Here is a 15,515-nt window from a genome sequence, read left to right as displayed (position 1 = left end):
GAATGACATAGATTGTAACAAAAATTTAATGAAAATCTACTATAAAAGAGGTCGTATGTGATAAGTACTGTGAAAAACATTCAAATAAGTTTAAACATCCTTGTAGACAAGAGTTATTATCTAGTTAGGAAGCTAGTAACTTAAAAAACGAGAGCCAAAGAAGCAATTGAATTCACAAATGAATATTCATCTGCTTCTTTCTGAAAATGTCTTGTCCCTGAAACACACATTTCTAATCTGCTGATGGGCCAACCAACCCTGAATTTCCTGTCAAATTAAAACAAAACAGCAGGTTTTCCAAGCAGCAGGTGTAACAATGCCACAGAGAATTTCTGTAACAGCTGTCATGTATCTTTTGAATGTAAAGGAGACTTCTAGAGCATAAACAACAATATGATCATCAACCAGAACCTCCCCTACTCACTTCTCTATCTGGTGTACCTATAAGCACAACGGTTCAATTGAAAATTCAGACACTGGGTTGGGCAGAAGGCGTACTGGGGCTGGTGAGGTGCCACATACTTTACTGTGATGCTGCAGTTCCTCTAAGAGTACTAGCATCACCCATAATAATAGGCGAGGGGGAGGGCTGCCAGATGCAAACCACAGTTTCAGGGATTACCTGAACCTGGTCAGTAACTCCTGCCTCAACCTGTACTTGCTAGCTACGTGGCTTTGGGTAAGTTATTCAAACTTTCAGTGCCTCACCTTCCTCATCTGAGAAATGGGAGTAGCAACAATATCTGCCTCATGTATTCAGGTAGAACTGGTAGCTTAGGGCCGGGCTCATTGTAAACACTCAATAAATGGTCCCAATGATTATCAGAAGAGTGTCAAGAGGGAATAGGCTTTGACTATTCTTAAGAGTGACATGGAATTTTTCAGGAAAGCTGGTGCGAACCAGGAATGGCAAAATGGTCAACATCTGGGCTGCCACAGGACACCAAGAAGCTTCAGCACTGGCCAAGAGATGCCTAATAGTTCAATTGTGCCAAATGGGAAAGAAGGCAGGCTGCTCAGGGAGCAAGCCTAGCAACTCAGCATCTTTAGCTACAATAAATGCCAGGGAATGATTCTGGGTCACTGGGACCAGGCAGTCAAGTCTGATACACCATCCCATTTGTCTGAAAAATTCACTAAACAGATATTGAAGATGCTGAAGGCACAGAAACATCTTACCTAAGGAACTGCTTCTACTGAATAAGCATCTGCAATAGAAACCTCAGTTTCTCAGCACAAATTCTAGAGTATAAATTACCAAAACTGCTCAAAGGCCGGCTGTCGTTTTACTGACTGGCACGTGGTTTTCTTGAACGGTGCAACTTCACTGTCTTTCATTCAAGAGTTTCTATGTTTATGAGGTGTGGTGCTAAGGTGAGGGACTCTTCTTCAGCCACACAGAGGAATCATTTTAATTCCTTTCATCTCACTGCATACATCGTCTTTACTCACAAGTCTGACACCAGTCCCCCGGCCCTTATTAGTAAAAGCAATGGCTTCTCAAAAGTCCCCACAGCTCATTATAAAATTCATACCTCTTTTATCTCATCTGGTGGAAGCTGCTCTACATTCTGTAGCTTGTTGACACTCCGTCGATGACTATCATAATAGCTGAAGAAATCATTAGCGCTCTGTTTCAGCAGGTAGACGATAATGCCCAAACCAGGCAGGCGCCAATATGGAACTACTGGAGCTTGGGTATCTAACAGAGTTGATGATAAAAAACAATGTCCACTTACAAACATTTTACATGAATTTCAAATGACCTGTTTTAAAACAAGGAATGCCCAGGAATTTAACAGCGTACTGAACAACAAAAAAACAAACAACCCGATCAAAAAATGGGCAGAGGAAATGAACAGACCCTTCTCCAAAGAAGATATACAGATGGCCAACAGGCACATGAAAAGATGTTCAACATCAATCATCAGGGAAATGCAAATCAAAACAATACTAAGATATCACCTCACGCCTGTTAGAATGGCTATAATCACCAAGACAAAAACAACAAATGTTGGAGAGGATGTGGAGAAACAGGAACCCTCATACACAGCTAGTGGGAATGCAAACTGGTGCAGCCTCTATGGAAAACGGTATGGAGATTCCTCAAAGAATTAAAAATAGAGATGCCCTATGATCCAGCCATCCCACTACTTGGAATCTCTACAACGAACCTGAAATCAACAATCCAAAGAGGCTTATGCACCCCTATGTTCATTGCAGCATTATTCACTATAGCCAAGAAGTGGAAGCAACCTAAGTGTCCCTCGACTGACGATTGGATCAAGAAAATGTGGTATATATATACAATGGAATACTACTCAGCCATAAAAAAAGACAAAATCGTCCCATTTGCAACAACATGGATGGGCCTGGAGGGTATTATGTTAAGTGAAGTAAGCCAGAAAGAGAAAGACAAACACTGTATGATCTCACTCATATGTGGAATATAAACCAACACATAGACAGAGAAAACTGTAACGTGGTTACCAGGGGCAATGGGGGTGGGGGGTGGGCACAAGGGGTGAAGGGAGACATATATATGGTGATAGACAAACAAAAAGGTACAACCCAAAATTTCACAATGTTAAAAACTATTAAAACATCAATAAAAAAATAAAAGAATATAAAAAAATAATAATAATAATAAAAAAAACCCAAGACTACTTTTAAATATCACTGACAGTTCAAAGGAGTGGTTAGGAGCTACTGCACATACTGTATCAGGTATGTACATAAAGCTGGAGACTTTGAGAGAATAAGGAAATTTGGCTGATGAATACAGACAACTTACCCTTTACTGGGTGAAAACCTCTTGAGAACTCTATGTTAGTTATAAACCTTTACACCTATCTCCCCACCCACCCCCCAAACACACACATACAGAAGAAGCCTTATACACAAGTTTGACGTTTCCTGACCCCGGGTGAAAAATTCTTGCCTCACCCTACAGCTCTAGTTATATGGACTCATTTTCAGTCTGCATCTTTCTGGTTGCTGAATTCCCAGCTCAAAGTCATTCTTCCAAAGAGATAAGGAGAACACTAACTGAAATATTAAAAATATATAATTGGATTTAAGCTTTAATATGTCTTTTACCACAATAACTCCATTTGGGTAGCAAAAAAAAATGATCTGCCTTTTACTTGCCTACTTTCCGATGAAGGTGCAAAGGACAGTGGGATGTTGGAGAAGTTGTTTGCAGAGGGAAGAAGAACTAGAAGAAAAATAACACTAGCATGCTAGAGATAAGTTTGTATAGTGCAAATAGAGCAATTTCCTCTTATGACTGAAGGATTTCTTGAGAAATACCTAAGTAATTTCAAGTTCAATTTGGAATAATCTTTGTTTAATGGCCCCAACTGCCATGAATACAGAAGGAGAGATCTGCATTTGCTTCCTTTACTACCATCTCCCTTAACTTTGCTTCCAAGTTAGATCTCATAGGTCTTCAAGTGGAGGGAAAGAGAGAGAACAGTCCCTTGTTGGTGGATGTTGCCACCAACTAGGGTACCCTAGACTCATCTGAACTGCCAGGTTACCCTTTCCAGCCTTCAGTGAAGATGTGACAGTCTCTACGATACAGGTTGTTATCGAGAGCCTTCTCCTAGTGAACTTAGGTACCCTGGCCCCCAGATAACATTTTTGTGTTATCTACTCCAGTAGGAAGATATCCACAAAGAGGATGATGGTCTAATGCTGAGAGTATTCCAAAGCATTTCAAGAGTTTTCACACAGTAACTTGCTCAAGTCTAGAAAATAATAGTGTTCAGAAGCTACCAGACTTAGGGCCGGCTCCGTGGCTTAGCGGTTAAGTGTGCGCGCTCTGATGCTGGCGGGCCGGGTTGGGATCCCGGGGCGCCCGAGCACCACTTCTCCGTCCAACGTGAGGCCGAGTCCCACGCAGCAACTAGAAGGGTGTGAGCCTATGACATACAAGTATCTAATGGGGCTTTGGGGGGAAAAAACTGAATAAATAAAATCTTTAAAAAAAAAAAAAAAAAAAAAAGAAAAAAAAAAAAGAAGCTACCAGACTTAGACATCAGATGAAGATCGCTCAAGAGAAATTTGACTACAGAAAGAGATTCTGCCAGAAAGATCATGAGGTCTAGGCAGTAGATGTGCTATAGGAAAGGGTCCCTGGATCACAAGTAATAGTAAAATACTAAATGATAACAACAATAACAATAGCAATAATGGAAATAATAATAGCTAACATTTAGGTAATGCTAAGTGCAAGGCACTGTTGTAAAGCACTTTACAGATATTAACACATTTAATCCTTACATTAATTCATTGGAGGAGAGCTTGTTATTACTTTCATTTTACAGATAAGGAAACCAAGACACAAAGAGGGTTAATAATTTTTCTGAAGTCATACCAATAGTCACTTGTAGAACTAGGACTCAAATCTAGGCAGTTCATCAATAGTCTGTGTTCTTTTTTTTTTTTTTTTTTTTTATAATTTTATTTATTTTTTTCCCCCAAAGCCCCAGTAGATAGTTGTATGTCATAGCTGCACATCCTTCTAGTTGCTGCACGTGGGACTTGGCCTCAGCATGGCCGGAGAAGCGGTGCGTCGGTGCGCGCCCAGGATCCGAACCCGGGCCGCCAGCAGTGGAGCCCGCGCACTTAACCGCTAAGCCACGGGGCCAGCCCCAATAGTCTGTGTTCTTAACCACTAAGTCAAACTGCCCTCTAAAACTAAGTATTCTCAAACCTACCACATACCTACCCACTCCTGTGTCTAGAATTGGCAGAGGAAAATATAATTATTAACTCTTTAAAAAGTCTGAGGAGAAATAAAGATCAATTTATAAAGCTTCATAAAGTTCACCTTTAAGTATTAAAGATCAAAGAATGATATAGTATGTGAAAGATTCACTCAAAATGAGAAGAAACTAAATGAAATTTTAATAATTCCTGGTGATACATTATTAGCATATGATTAATGTTTTTTTTTAAAGATTTTATTTATTTTATTTTTTTTCCCCCCAAAGCCCCAGTGGATAGTTGTATGTCGTAGCTGCACATCCTTCTAGTTGCTGTATGCGGGACTCGGCCTCAGGATGAACGGAGAAGTGGTGCCTCGATGCGCACCCGGGATCCGAACCCGGGCCACCAGCATCGCAGCGCGCGCACTTAACCACCAAGCCACAGGGCCGGCCCTATGTTTTTGAAGAATAAATGACAAAATTACAATTTGGTTTGAAAATCTTACGTTCAGGTTAAATTTGTTTTAAAAAGTTAGATTCAAGGGGTTAGACCAAGATTGTCTTCCTGAGGCAGTTAGAGGTCTCCGTCAAGCTATAGACCTACAGGGATTAATAAACAGATTCACGTACATTTATAACTGCCAGATAGAGAGGGGGTGGATTAGATTAAATGTCACTGCTGAGTGCAGGAAAACCACTGTTCTGAATAAAAAGGGGGTCTTTGGGTAGGATTCCCAATCATTCCATGCCCTTCCAAAGTGAAGATGAATTCTTTTCACATTTACCAAGCTACCTGGACTAGAAAGGGAACTTTCCCCTCATACTGATGTGGGCATGCCGGGATCGAAGTCTTCCCGTGGTGGGAATCTTCCCATGGTGGCACCTTTTTATTCTAGTGATCTTCCTGGCAGCAAACTTTTTGAATATAGGAGAAAGCTAGAACTATGTAAAATTAATTTGTTAACTAAGTCGAAGGAACTATTTTATATCTCCAATCTAAATGATTTCAGCATTTACCTCATAAAATAGAACTATAAATCTTTACGGCTACTTCCTCAATTTCTCTAAGACATACTCTTACCTAAGTAAGACTACTCCAAATGAATCACTAAATGAAAGGTATCTTTAAGTAAAGGTACTATTAGATATTAAAGACTTCTGCTTCCAAGTGTGACAAACGAAAACCATACCAGACAACAGCCCACTCCCCACCTCCCGCCCATAGCAGAGAACTAAAAAACCCAGACATAATACAAAAAACAACTGCCTGAAGGTACCAGAGAGTGAAGAGAAGCAGAGAGACACTGGTAGGAAGTGCAGAGTCACTAGGAGGAGGGCAGACAGAACCTGTACAACTGCACAAGTAAGTTCCCATCTCCACGGCCTTCAGCCTGGGGCTAAGTAGAGCTGGCAGTAGCACAAGTACAACAGTGCAGAGGCAGGGGTGCTGATGGAAGAAGCACAGTTATTCAAGTCTGGGAAACCAAAAAAGAAGCTGGGAAGCTGGGAAACCATGACCACTGAAAAAGCTGGGGGAGTCTGGAAAGAGCTAGAGAGGGGATCCCCAAGGCTGCCCACATCACTGACTGACCCCTGAACCAAGTATGCATGGAACACGCTCAAAACAGCTCAGCTAAAGGCAAAAGACTTAAATTGAGACAGCACATGCCAGCTGAGAGTCAGTGTTCACAGTTCAAGGATAGCCAGGATAATTGCCAGCTAAAACAAAGGAAATAACACTCAGGGGAAAACAAAAAATAACAGAATCTAGAAACTTCACCACTTCACAATGTCCAATATACAATTTAAATTACCCAGCATACGAACAACTAAGAAAATGGACCACATTCTCAAGAGACAAGAAAATCAATCATGTCTAATCCCAGATGAACCAGATGTTGGAAACTAGTGAATGAGGGTTTTAAAATAGCCATTATAACTACTCTAATGGAAGGAAAACAAAATATGCTCACAATCAATAAAAACCATAAGAAATGTCAGTAGAGAAAACAGAAATGTTATAAAAGAACCAAATAGAAATTCTAGAACTGAAAAATACAGTTTTTGAAATAAAAAATTCACTGGATATACTTAACAGCCAATGGAGCTTATTGAGGAAAGAATAAGTAAACTAGAAGATGGATCAACTGAAAATATTCAAGGAAAAGAACAGAGAGAAAAAAGATTGAAAAAAAATGAACACTCTCAGAGACCTATTATACAGCATCAAACAGTCTAATAAAAGTTTGGAGAGAACAGGGCTAAGAAATATTTCAAGAAAAAAATGGATAAACTTTTCCCAAAATTGATAAAACACAGAAATGTATAGATGCAAGATGCTCAACAAACACTAAACAATAAAAACAAAGAATCCCACACCAAGGCATAAAACTCAAACTGCTGAAAGAAAAAGGGCACATCCTAAGAGCAGCAAGAGAGAAACAATACCTTACCTACAGGGGAACAACACTGCCATCAATGGCCAGTGCTCATTAGAAATCACGGAAGCCAAAAGAAAGTACAACGGTACCTTTAAAGTATAGAAAGTAAAAAACTGCCAACTCAGAATTCCATATTCAGCAAAATTATTCTGCAAGAATGAAGGTGATATCAAGACATTTTCAATAAAAGAAATATAAGAGAATTCATCACCAGCAGACCTGTACTAAAAGAAATTCTTTGGCCTGAAGAAAAATGATACCAGATGGAAACTCCAATTATCAGCAAAGAATGAAGAGCATCAAATATGGTTAATATCCAGATAAATGAGGTGGATCAACTAGAACTCTCATACGTTGCTGGTGGAAATGCAAAATACTTGTCACTTTGTAAAACAGAATGGCAGCATCTTATAAAGTTAAACATATCATACAACCCAGCAATTCCATTCCTAGGTATCTACTTAAGAGATATGAAAACATATGTCCACACAAATTTCTATATGCAAATATTCATAGCAGCATTATTCATAATAGCCAAAAAACTGGAAATAACCCAAATGTCTATCATTAGTGAACAGATAAACAAATTGTGGTATATTTTAAATACGGAATACTACTCAGCAATAAAAAGGAACACAATAATGATACACACGATATGGACAAATTTCAAAAGCATTGAGCTAAGTAAAAAAAAGTCAAAACACAAAGACTACATACTGAATGATTCTATTTATATAAAATTCTGTAAAAGGCAAAACTATTGTGACAGAAAGCAAGAGTAGATACCTGGGCCAGGGGTCAAAGGAAACAATCAAATGTAAACAGTCAAAAAGAAACTTTTAGGGAGAATGGAATTATCCTGTATTTTGATTGTGGTGGTAGTTATACACTGTATACAATTACCAAAATTATTGAAACTGTACACCTAAAATTGGTGAATGTTGTTGTATATAAATAATACTTTAATTAAAAAAAATTTTTAATCCTATTAGCTACGACATTTTATAATCGAGTTAGACAGAGTTCTTAGCACAATTTATATACAATAGAAGTTATATGTTAAACTAAATTTTTATAATCTATTAAATATGTATTTTTTGTGATTAAGCAATTTTCAAGGAAAATAAGATCCTGAAGAGGATGAAATATGACAAAATAATTTTCAGAAATTTCCAACACAAGACTTGAAATCACCAGCAGTCCATTCCATTGCCACCACCAAGATCTGAATGGGCTTTGTCTTTTGAGTGTCCCATGGGATAACAGCTTTAATCAATCCATAATCCTGCCTCATATTCCAAATCTTCCCTACAATGTTATTAGGAAATCACAGGCTACGTCAGCTTACTTAGTATATTTAAATTTTACCTTGCTATGTTAAAGAAATTTGGAGTTTTAATACAAAACCCAACTTAGACACTGTATTCAGCTTAACATGATTTATATACAAACCGCCTATTATATTTTCATATTTTTCACCTAGCTAGCTTACTCTCTAACCCTAGATCCTTTCTTTGGGGTCTCAAGTACTAATCAAAAGCATACTCTCCCCACAAGGCTCTTCTAGACTTATCCTCAGAAAATCTTGAATTTCTCTATTCTCTTGAGCTTTCCAGCCTATCCACAGATCTGACAATAGCATCTCCTCACCACTCCTTCTAAAAATTGTTTAAAACTTTTTCCATTAATTGCTTGTAAAGAAAAAATTGCGGGGCCGGCCCCGTGGCTTAGCGGTTAAGTGCTCACGCTCCGCTACTGGCGGCCCGGGTTCAGATCCTGGGCGCGCACTGACGCACCGCTTCTCCGGCCATGCTGAGGCCGCATGCCACATACAGCAACTAAAAGGATGTGCAACTATGACATACAACTATCTACTGGGGCTTTGGGGGAAAAAAAAAAAAAGGAGGAGGATTGGCAATAGGTGTTAGCTCAGAGCCGGTCTTCCTCAGCAAAAAGAGGAGGATTAGCATGGATGTTAGCTCAGGGCTGATCTGATCTTCCTCACAAAAAAAAAAAATTGCATCTTACTAGAACCAACTAGAGCTTGTCATAATCACAGCAACTAAATTCCTCAAATACAAAAAGAAAGAACTAAGCTCACCTTGCCGGGGTCCATCTCTATTAATGGTTTCTGACAGGCTAGGGGTGAAGAGACACACAGCATGCTGAAAGGTAGAGGAACTCTGTAACATGAGTGACTGGCAATATTCCATGACATTGGCACAAATCTACAATGGAAAAATAGCAGTAACAAAAGTATTAGCTCCCCAAATACCCTAACATCATGGAAATCCATATTTGAAGGAGAACAAAGTTATAGATCAATTTGTAAAATTACAACAAATTACAAATCAATTTGTAAAATTACATCTGTTATTTTTATCAAATATTTCCAAAAACATAAAAATCTTAAAGAACAGTTATACAATTCTCACTTCTCTTACCTGCTGCATAGCCAGTTCGATCTCATCTTTCTTGCTCACTCTATCTCCCTCCACATTATCATCTTGAAATTTAAACTGACGCAGTCTGTCGGAGCCACCAAAGCGACTCAGTAATCCTAAGCATTGGCGCTAAGAAAGAAAAAGATATTTTGTTCATATGTAGTTGGATATGTTTAAAATTAGTGCCTTCTCTTTCTTGAGGGATTATAAAAAAGAAAAACTCAGTGAGGAGTGGAATCACTCTTGAAAGTGTCTGATTTCTTACTTCCAACTGAGTCAACTAAAGTTAGCACTATTAAAATTCACCTTTTTGCAAATGTATTTGCTTGGCAGTCAACTCATTAAAAGAATATCAATTTTCTTAGCAGTTAATCCCCACTATAATTTATGTTTGCTGAAGAATTTTCTTATCACACCAAATAATTCCTTGATAGATACCCATTAAATAAATACAAGTTGATAAACAATGAGAAGCAAAATGAGATGGCAAATAGAAGATGGTTTGTAACAAGCATGTCCATGATAATTTTGTCTACTAAGGCTCAAATTTAAAGGCTGTTACTCCTGTGGCTGCTTTTGGGGACGTCATAAAGGAGTTGTTCCACACAGGTAGCCTTGGCAGGTAAAATGCAAATGTCATCTGCTTGAAACATTGGTACTTTTCACCTGAGAATACAATTTTTCCTAAGGTTCTCAAAAGGAAAGGACAAGCTTTTCAAAATTGGCAGTATATCTCGTGGTTAGTACATGGGTTTGGAATCAGAGATGTGGGTTCCAATAGCAGGTACATGACTTTTTGCTATGTGACCTGGAACAAGCCTCTATTTTCACATTTCTAGAGTGATAAGAGTAATTCTACCTTACAAGGTTGTTATCAGGATTACCTGAGACACTGAATTATATTTAAAGTGCTTAGTATAGTGTTCTGCACACAGTAAGTGGACAATAAAAACAAGTATTTTAAAAATTGGTATTACCCATACACATACCTACACACATAATATATAATATCCTATTTAAACTAACGTTAGTTTAAATATTAAGTCTGGATAAGGCAAAACATATTAAGGAGACTATAATATAAACTTATTTTGCCAAAATAGTTATATCTATTTTTAAAACTTATAACAGGCTGTTTGCTACTCTTAACAGATAAAATAGATACACTAAAACACTTCCAGAGGTCATTTTATGAAAGAGCCATCAAAAATATCTTTTTCTCTCTACCAATGATAAAGGTTAAAAGACTGAAAAAAAAAGAAAAGAGAGAGAATCTGGGTTGTGTTGGTGAGAGTGCAACCCTTTCTGGAGTGCTGCTTGATAATGACTCAAATGTACTATGTGTATACCCCTGGACCTAGTTATGTTATTTAATCTATTATTTAAAAATTGGTACACAAAAATGCTGATGGCAGCATTTTTCTTATGAAAACTTGAAAAACAGCTCATGAAAAGAGGATTGCTTAAGTAAATTACTGTATCCAAAACAACGAAATATAAATTCCAGTGTATAAATTACTCTGCAGCCAATAAAAAGTGAAGATGTTCAGATCAAAGCAGGCCAGAGGCTCCCAGAAAGACTATGATAAAATATCTGATTGATAAGCTATCTAATATGTTTGAATATATAGAAAGGAGAATACAGAACTGTAGGAGAGTTTGGGAATAAATTAGAAATAGGTACATAAAAACAAAACAAATAAAAAAAGAAACAGGGGCCAGCTCCGTGGCAGAGTGGTTTAGAGTTCTGCGTGCTCCACTTTGGTGGCCAGGGTTCGAGGGTTCAGATCCTGGGCATAACCTACTCCATTCATCAGCCATGCTGTGGAGGCATCCCACATGCAAAACAGAGGAAGACACAGCACAGACACATGGCACAGATGTTAGCTCAGGGCTAATCTTCCTCAAGCAGAAAAGAAAAGAGGAAGATTGCCAAAGATATTAGCTCACAGCAAATCCTCCTCACCAAAAAAAAAAAAAAAATTAGTTACTCTAGGGAAATCATAATGTTGCACAGAAAAGTAACATATCTTCCATGGTTTAATGATAAATGACATTTACATAGTAATAATAATGTAACACTAAATACTGATCTAATCAAATTATGATGTAATTATGTTGGATTTTGGGGTAGTGTTATGAGAAATGTACATATTGTATGGTGGAAGAAAAGGAGTAAAGAGATCTAAATTCTCATCCTCCTTGATGGAAAGTCAATAGATGATTCCTAAAATTGGAAAATCAAGTTGTAGCAATATAAGCGTATTATTTAGTTTTTATAAGCGTATTTATCAGTTTCAACTGATATCAAAGAATCATTGAAACAGTTTGCCCAAATCCAGGGAGCAGAACAGGGAGGGGTGAGAGCACTGTTGAATTTTGTTACAAGCCTTATGGCTGCTCTTTAAAGAAATAAAAATCAGTTACCTGGAATCTTCCAATATGTCCCTGTAGCTCCATTAGAGATCCTTCATTCACGTCAACATCAAGTTCACTTAATATACCTATAAAATTTGGAATGCTTTTAAATGTAGTTTTATAATCAACACAATAAACACATTTAAAAAACTAGGAACGGCAGTTCTATGATTTTATATTCTTTATGTGCATGAAGAGACACAGGCTGCCATGAAGGCGTTTTGAGAAATATGACTATACAAAGGTTACAAGTGCACAACCACATATTCATTCATATGCAATCTAAATCTAGATTGAATTAGTGATTTTAAAAGGCACTTTTTAAAGTTTTTGAGAAAAAGTTACTTTTTATTTATGACCATAGAAGTTAAAATTTCCTAAATTCAGCAGTAAATTACTTTTCTCATGAAAGAGTTTAGAATATAAAACACTAAGAATAAAATGCATTTCTTTTTTCTTTTAACTTTTCTAAGTATTGTATCACTTGATTTTTCCTTTTCCTTTAGGCAAAGTACAGTTTGCACATCCACAAAATTTCCATTCAACTTCTCAGTTTGGACCCATGACAAAATTCCTAAATCAAGCTGATCAACCTCTTGTAATACTGGGAACTCCCTTTATTTCTATCAAGCCCTCCAAGCAAACCCACAGGTCATTCTTCCCATTGGTTTCTTTGTTTCATGACTGTAGTCGTGCTGAGGAGAACCCACTCGAACCTGTCCTAACCATCTTAACTTTCTATGTGCTTTCACAATCCGTTTAATTAATTTCTTACTTCCAAGCATACTCCACAGCAGGTAACCCAGAACCTTATCCTTTGCTCCTTATAATGACAAGCCCTCCTGTTTCTATATTTCTCAAGCCCGTGAGCTCAACACAAATTTAAAGAAGATACTCATATCATCTGGCACGTGTTGGCTTGTTATACCTGACCTGTGCCTCATTATTCCAGTAGATCCCATCCCTTCCCACCTCGACCTCCTCTGGGAGGCTGCTCCCAGAATCACTTTCTTTTCTAGTGTAATAAAAGCTACCCTGCCACAGAGGATTTTTCCTCACTATTTGAAAATATGTTTAGGTCTCCCTTGTACTCTAAAACAAAACAAGCAAACCCTGGTTAATATCAAATTCTTGAAATATTTTTTCTACATTTGCTGCTTGTAATTCGTTTGCCCTCCTTTCCCATCTTAATCCCTTGAAAGCTGGATTTTGCACCTAACACTATCATGGAACTTTGGCTTTTTCCTCTTTGTCCTCAAACTTACTGATCTCTGCCACATATGTTGCTATTCCCCAGTTCTTTTCTTCCCCCTGCACATCAACTGCTGCCTCTACTTAAAAAGACTACCAATTGTCAGCTTCCATAAGACCCTTCTGTTAGATGCCACCTGACTACTCTGTGTACCATACATATCAATCTCAACTCCAAAACATTTTTCAGAATATCTGTGAGTCATAGAAAAAAATTAACCTGCTGATAAGGTTGAGGAGGTATGACATATCCAGTACTGGGCTAGGCAATATGGGGGTTACAAAGTATAAATAGGATTATAATTTAATGGGAGATTTAAGACAAAAATACATAGTGAAGTTATAGGATAACACCAAACGATATGTAATCAGGACTAAACTGTGCAGAGTAGGGTTGATAGGAGTGACAATTGTTAAAAATTGTTTAAAAAATTGGGGAGGGTATTTGGCATTATCTTTTAAAAAAAATTTTAAGTATATATATTTGACCAAGCACTGCCAGGAATTTATCAAGCATACCAGCCCAAATCTACAAAAATGTACATGTATACATATGTGTACACACACACAAAGTTATTAAAAGCCACACTTTGAAATTTTAAAAAAGATCAGAAACAGTCAACATGTCATAGGGGTCTGGTTAAACAACAGAGGTCTGGTTAATTAGCTCACAACTGGAAAACTATGCAGCCAATTAAAAAGAATGAGGTAGGAGCTATATGCGCTGATGAGAAAAGATCTCCAAGACACAATGGAAAAAAAAGTTACAGAGCAGTGTGTATGGTATATTTCATTTCTATAGGGAGGGGGATATTTTATACACACATGCACAGAAAATAAACTACATTGATAACTGGTTCCTTTTAGAGAGCAGGAAGTGCTGGTCAAGGTACTTTTTACTCTGTTCTTTTGTTTGAATTTATCATGAGCATCAACTGTGCTTTTCCGAATATAATCTTAATACACTGCCAAGGTCAAATGCTGCTATTAGCAAAATACAGAATGATTAGACATTTAAAAAAATTAACGAAAAAAGACTTCATCAACAAAACCAATTTGCCAGAGGATTTGATAAAAGGTAAATTTTCTTTATACCTAACTCAGTGCTTCTGGGTTAAGATAGCAGAATGAAATAGCATCATAGAATAGCTCTCCTGTTATCAACCTACACAATGAAAGAAATTCACCAAAAAAGGAAAGGGCCAACTTATGCCATAAATACTGAAAAATGGAGGTGGCTAAGGAAAAAAAAAAAAGATAGAGAAAATTCTGGTGGAGCAAGCAGCATGATTCAGCTCATGACCCTTACCCTACCCCTCAGAAGCAGTATGGAGGAAAGAAGATAAATCAACAAACTCTTGCAAATTCTCATGGAGATTCTACAACTTGCAAAGAAGCATATTAGAGTAATTAGGTAAGCCACGGAGAAATCAAGGGAAACACCATTAGGAGAACCACTACATAGCACTATGGGACCGTAGTAGAGGCAAGAAGGGTGACCTGACTTGGCATCATCTAAGGACACTGGAATGAGTTGGGGAAACGAGCATAATAAGCCCACAGGACTGAGCCACACCAAGGCTGAGTGGAGCGGAGGCTGGGATCTCCTCAGAATGAGCACAGGCTCCAAGTGCCTCCCTCAATAGGTAGTGGGATTTTAAGTTATTTTAATTATTTTCTTGAACTCTTTTTATATGAGCATATATCATTTTTATAAATATAAACATTATTTTTAAAAAGGCAGTTAATTCTGTTAGTACCAATTTCAAATAAGTCATATATAGTTGCAAAGTAATAAAGACCTCACTCTATTAAGTGTGTGTCAATCCACAAAGAATTATTAAAAGTCCATTCAGCATAATCAACTCACCAGGAAGTCCTGCTTTACTTATAATTCCTGTCAGCAGAGCCAATTCCTGCAAAGACCCAGCACTAACATCCTGACAGCGCAAGATTGCTTGTATGGTATCAGAATGCGAAATGAGAAACTGCAACACCTAAGCCAAGGAAAAGAGGAGAAATGGAAGAGACAAATGTGGAAGAGCAGAGAAAAGTATATTATAAATTTATAACATCTTTTTAATAACATTGAAGTAATTCAATGTAGTGAGGAAAAATATTACATAAGCATTTGTCTTTTGCACTTAGTTTATTCCTTCAAGAAGGAAACATGTACCTAAAATTCATAAGAAAGCTAAAGATAAAGATTATTTCAAAGTTCAGAAATTAATATATTTAGAGGCTAC

At 37.5% G+C, this 15,515-nt stretch overlaps 1 protein-coding gene across 3 annotated transcripts in view; it reads right to left on the bottom strand.

Moving 5' to 3' along the window:
* The window catches only part of NUP205 (nucleoporin 205), an 85,071-nt gene that overhangs the window by 3,541 nt on the left and 66,015 nt on the right, over positions 1 to 15,515 (bottom strand). For 2 of the 3 annotated variants that reach the window (XM_004430727.3, XM_087431160.1), the window contains 5 exons: positions 15,140 to 15,266; positions 12,028 to 12,104; positions 9,601 to 9,729; positions 9,258 to 9,384; positions 1,536 to 1,702 (listed from right to left, as the gene is read on the bottom strand). In XM_004430727.3, coding sequence (XP_004430784.2) covers positions 1,536 to 1,702; positions 9,258 to 9,384; positions 9,601 to 9,729; positions 12,028 to 12,104; positions 15,140 to 15,266 — 627 coding nt within the window. Of the gene's footprint in view, positions 1 to 1,535; positions 1,703 to 9,257; positions 9,385 to 9,600; positions 9,730 to 12,027; positions 12,105 to 15,139; positions 15,267 to 15,515 lie in introns of those variants that run through there. The other variant, XR_015552225.1, reaches the window with a different exon arrangement.

The sequence above is a fragment of the Ceratotherium simum genome, chromosome 1 (genome assembly GCF_057802395.1).
Source record: "Ceratotherium simum simum isolate JZ-2026a chromosome 1, ASM5780239v1, whole genome shotgun sequence".
Lineage (NCBI taxonomy): Eukaryota > Metazoa > Chordata > Mammalia > Perissodactyla > Rhinocerotidae > Ceratotherium > Ceratotherium simum.
Note: the sequence above shows the minus strand (reverse complement) of the source record. Positions and strands in the feature narration are given on the sequence as shown.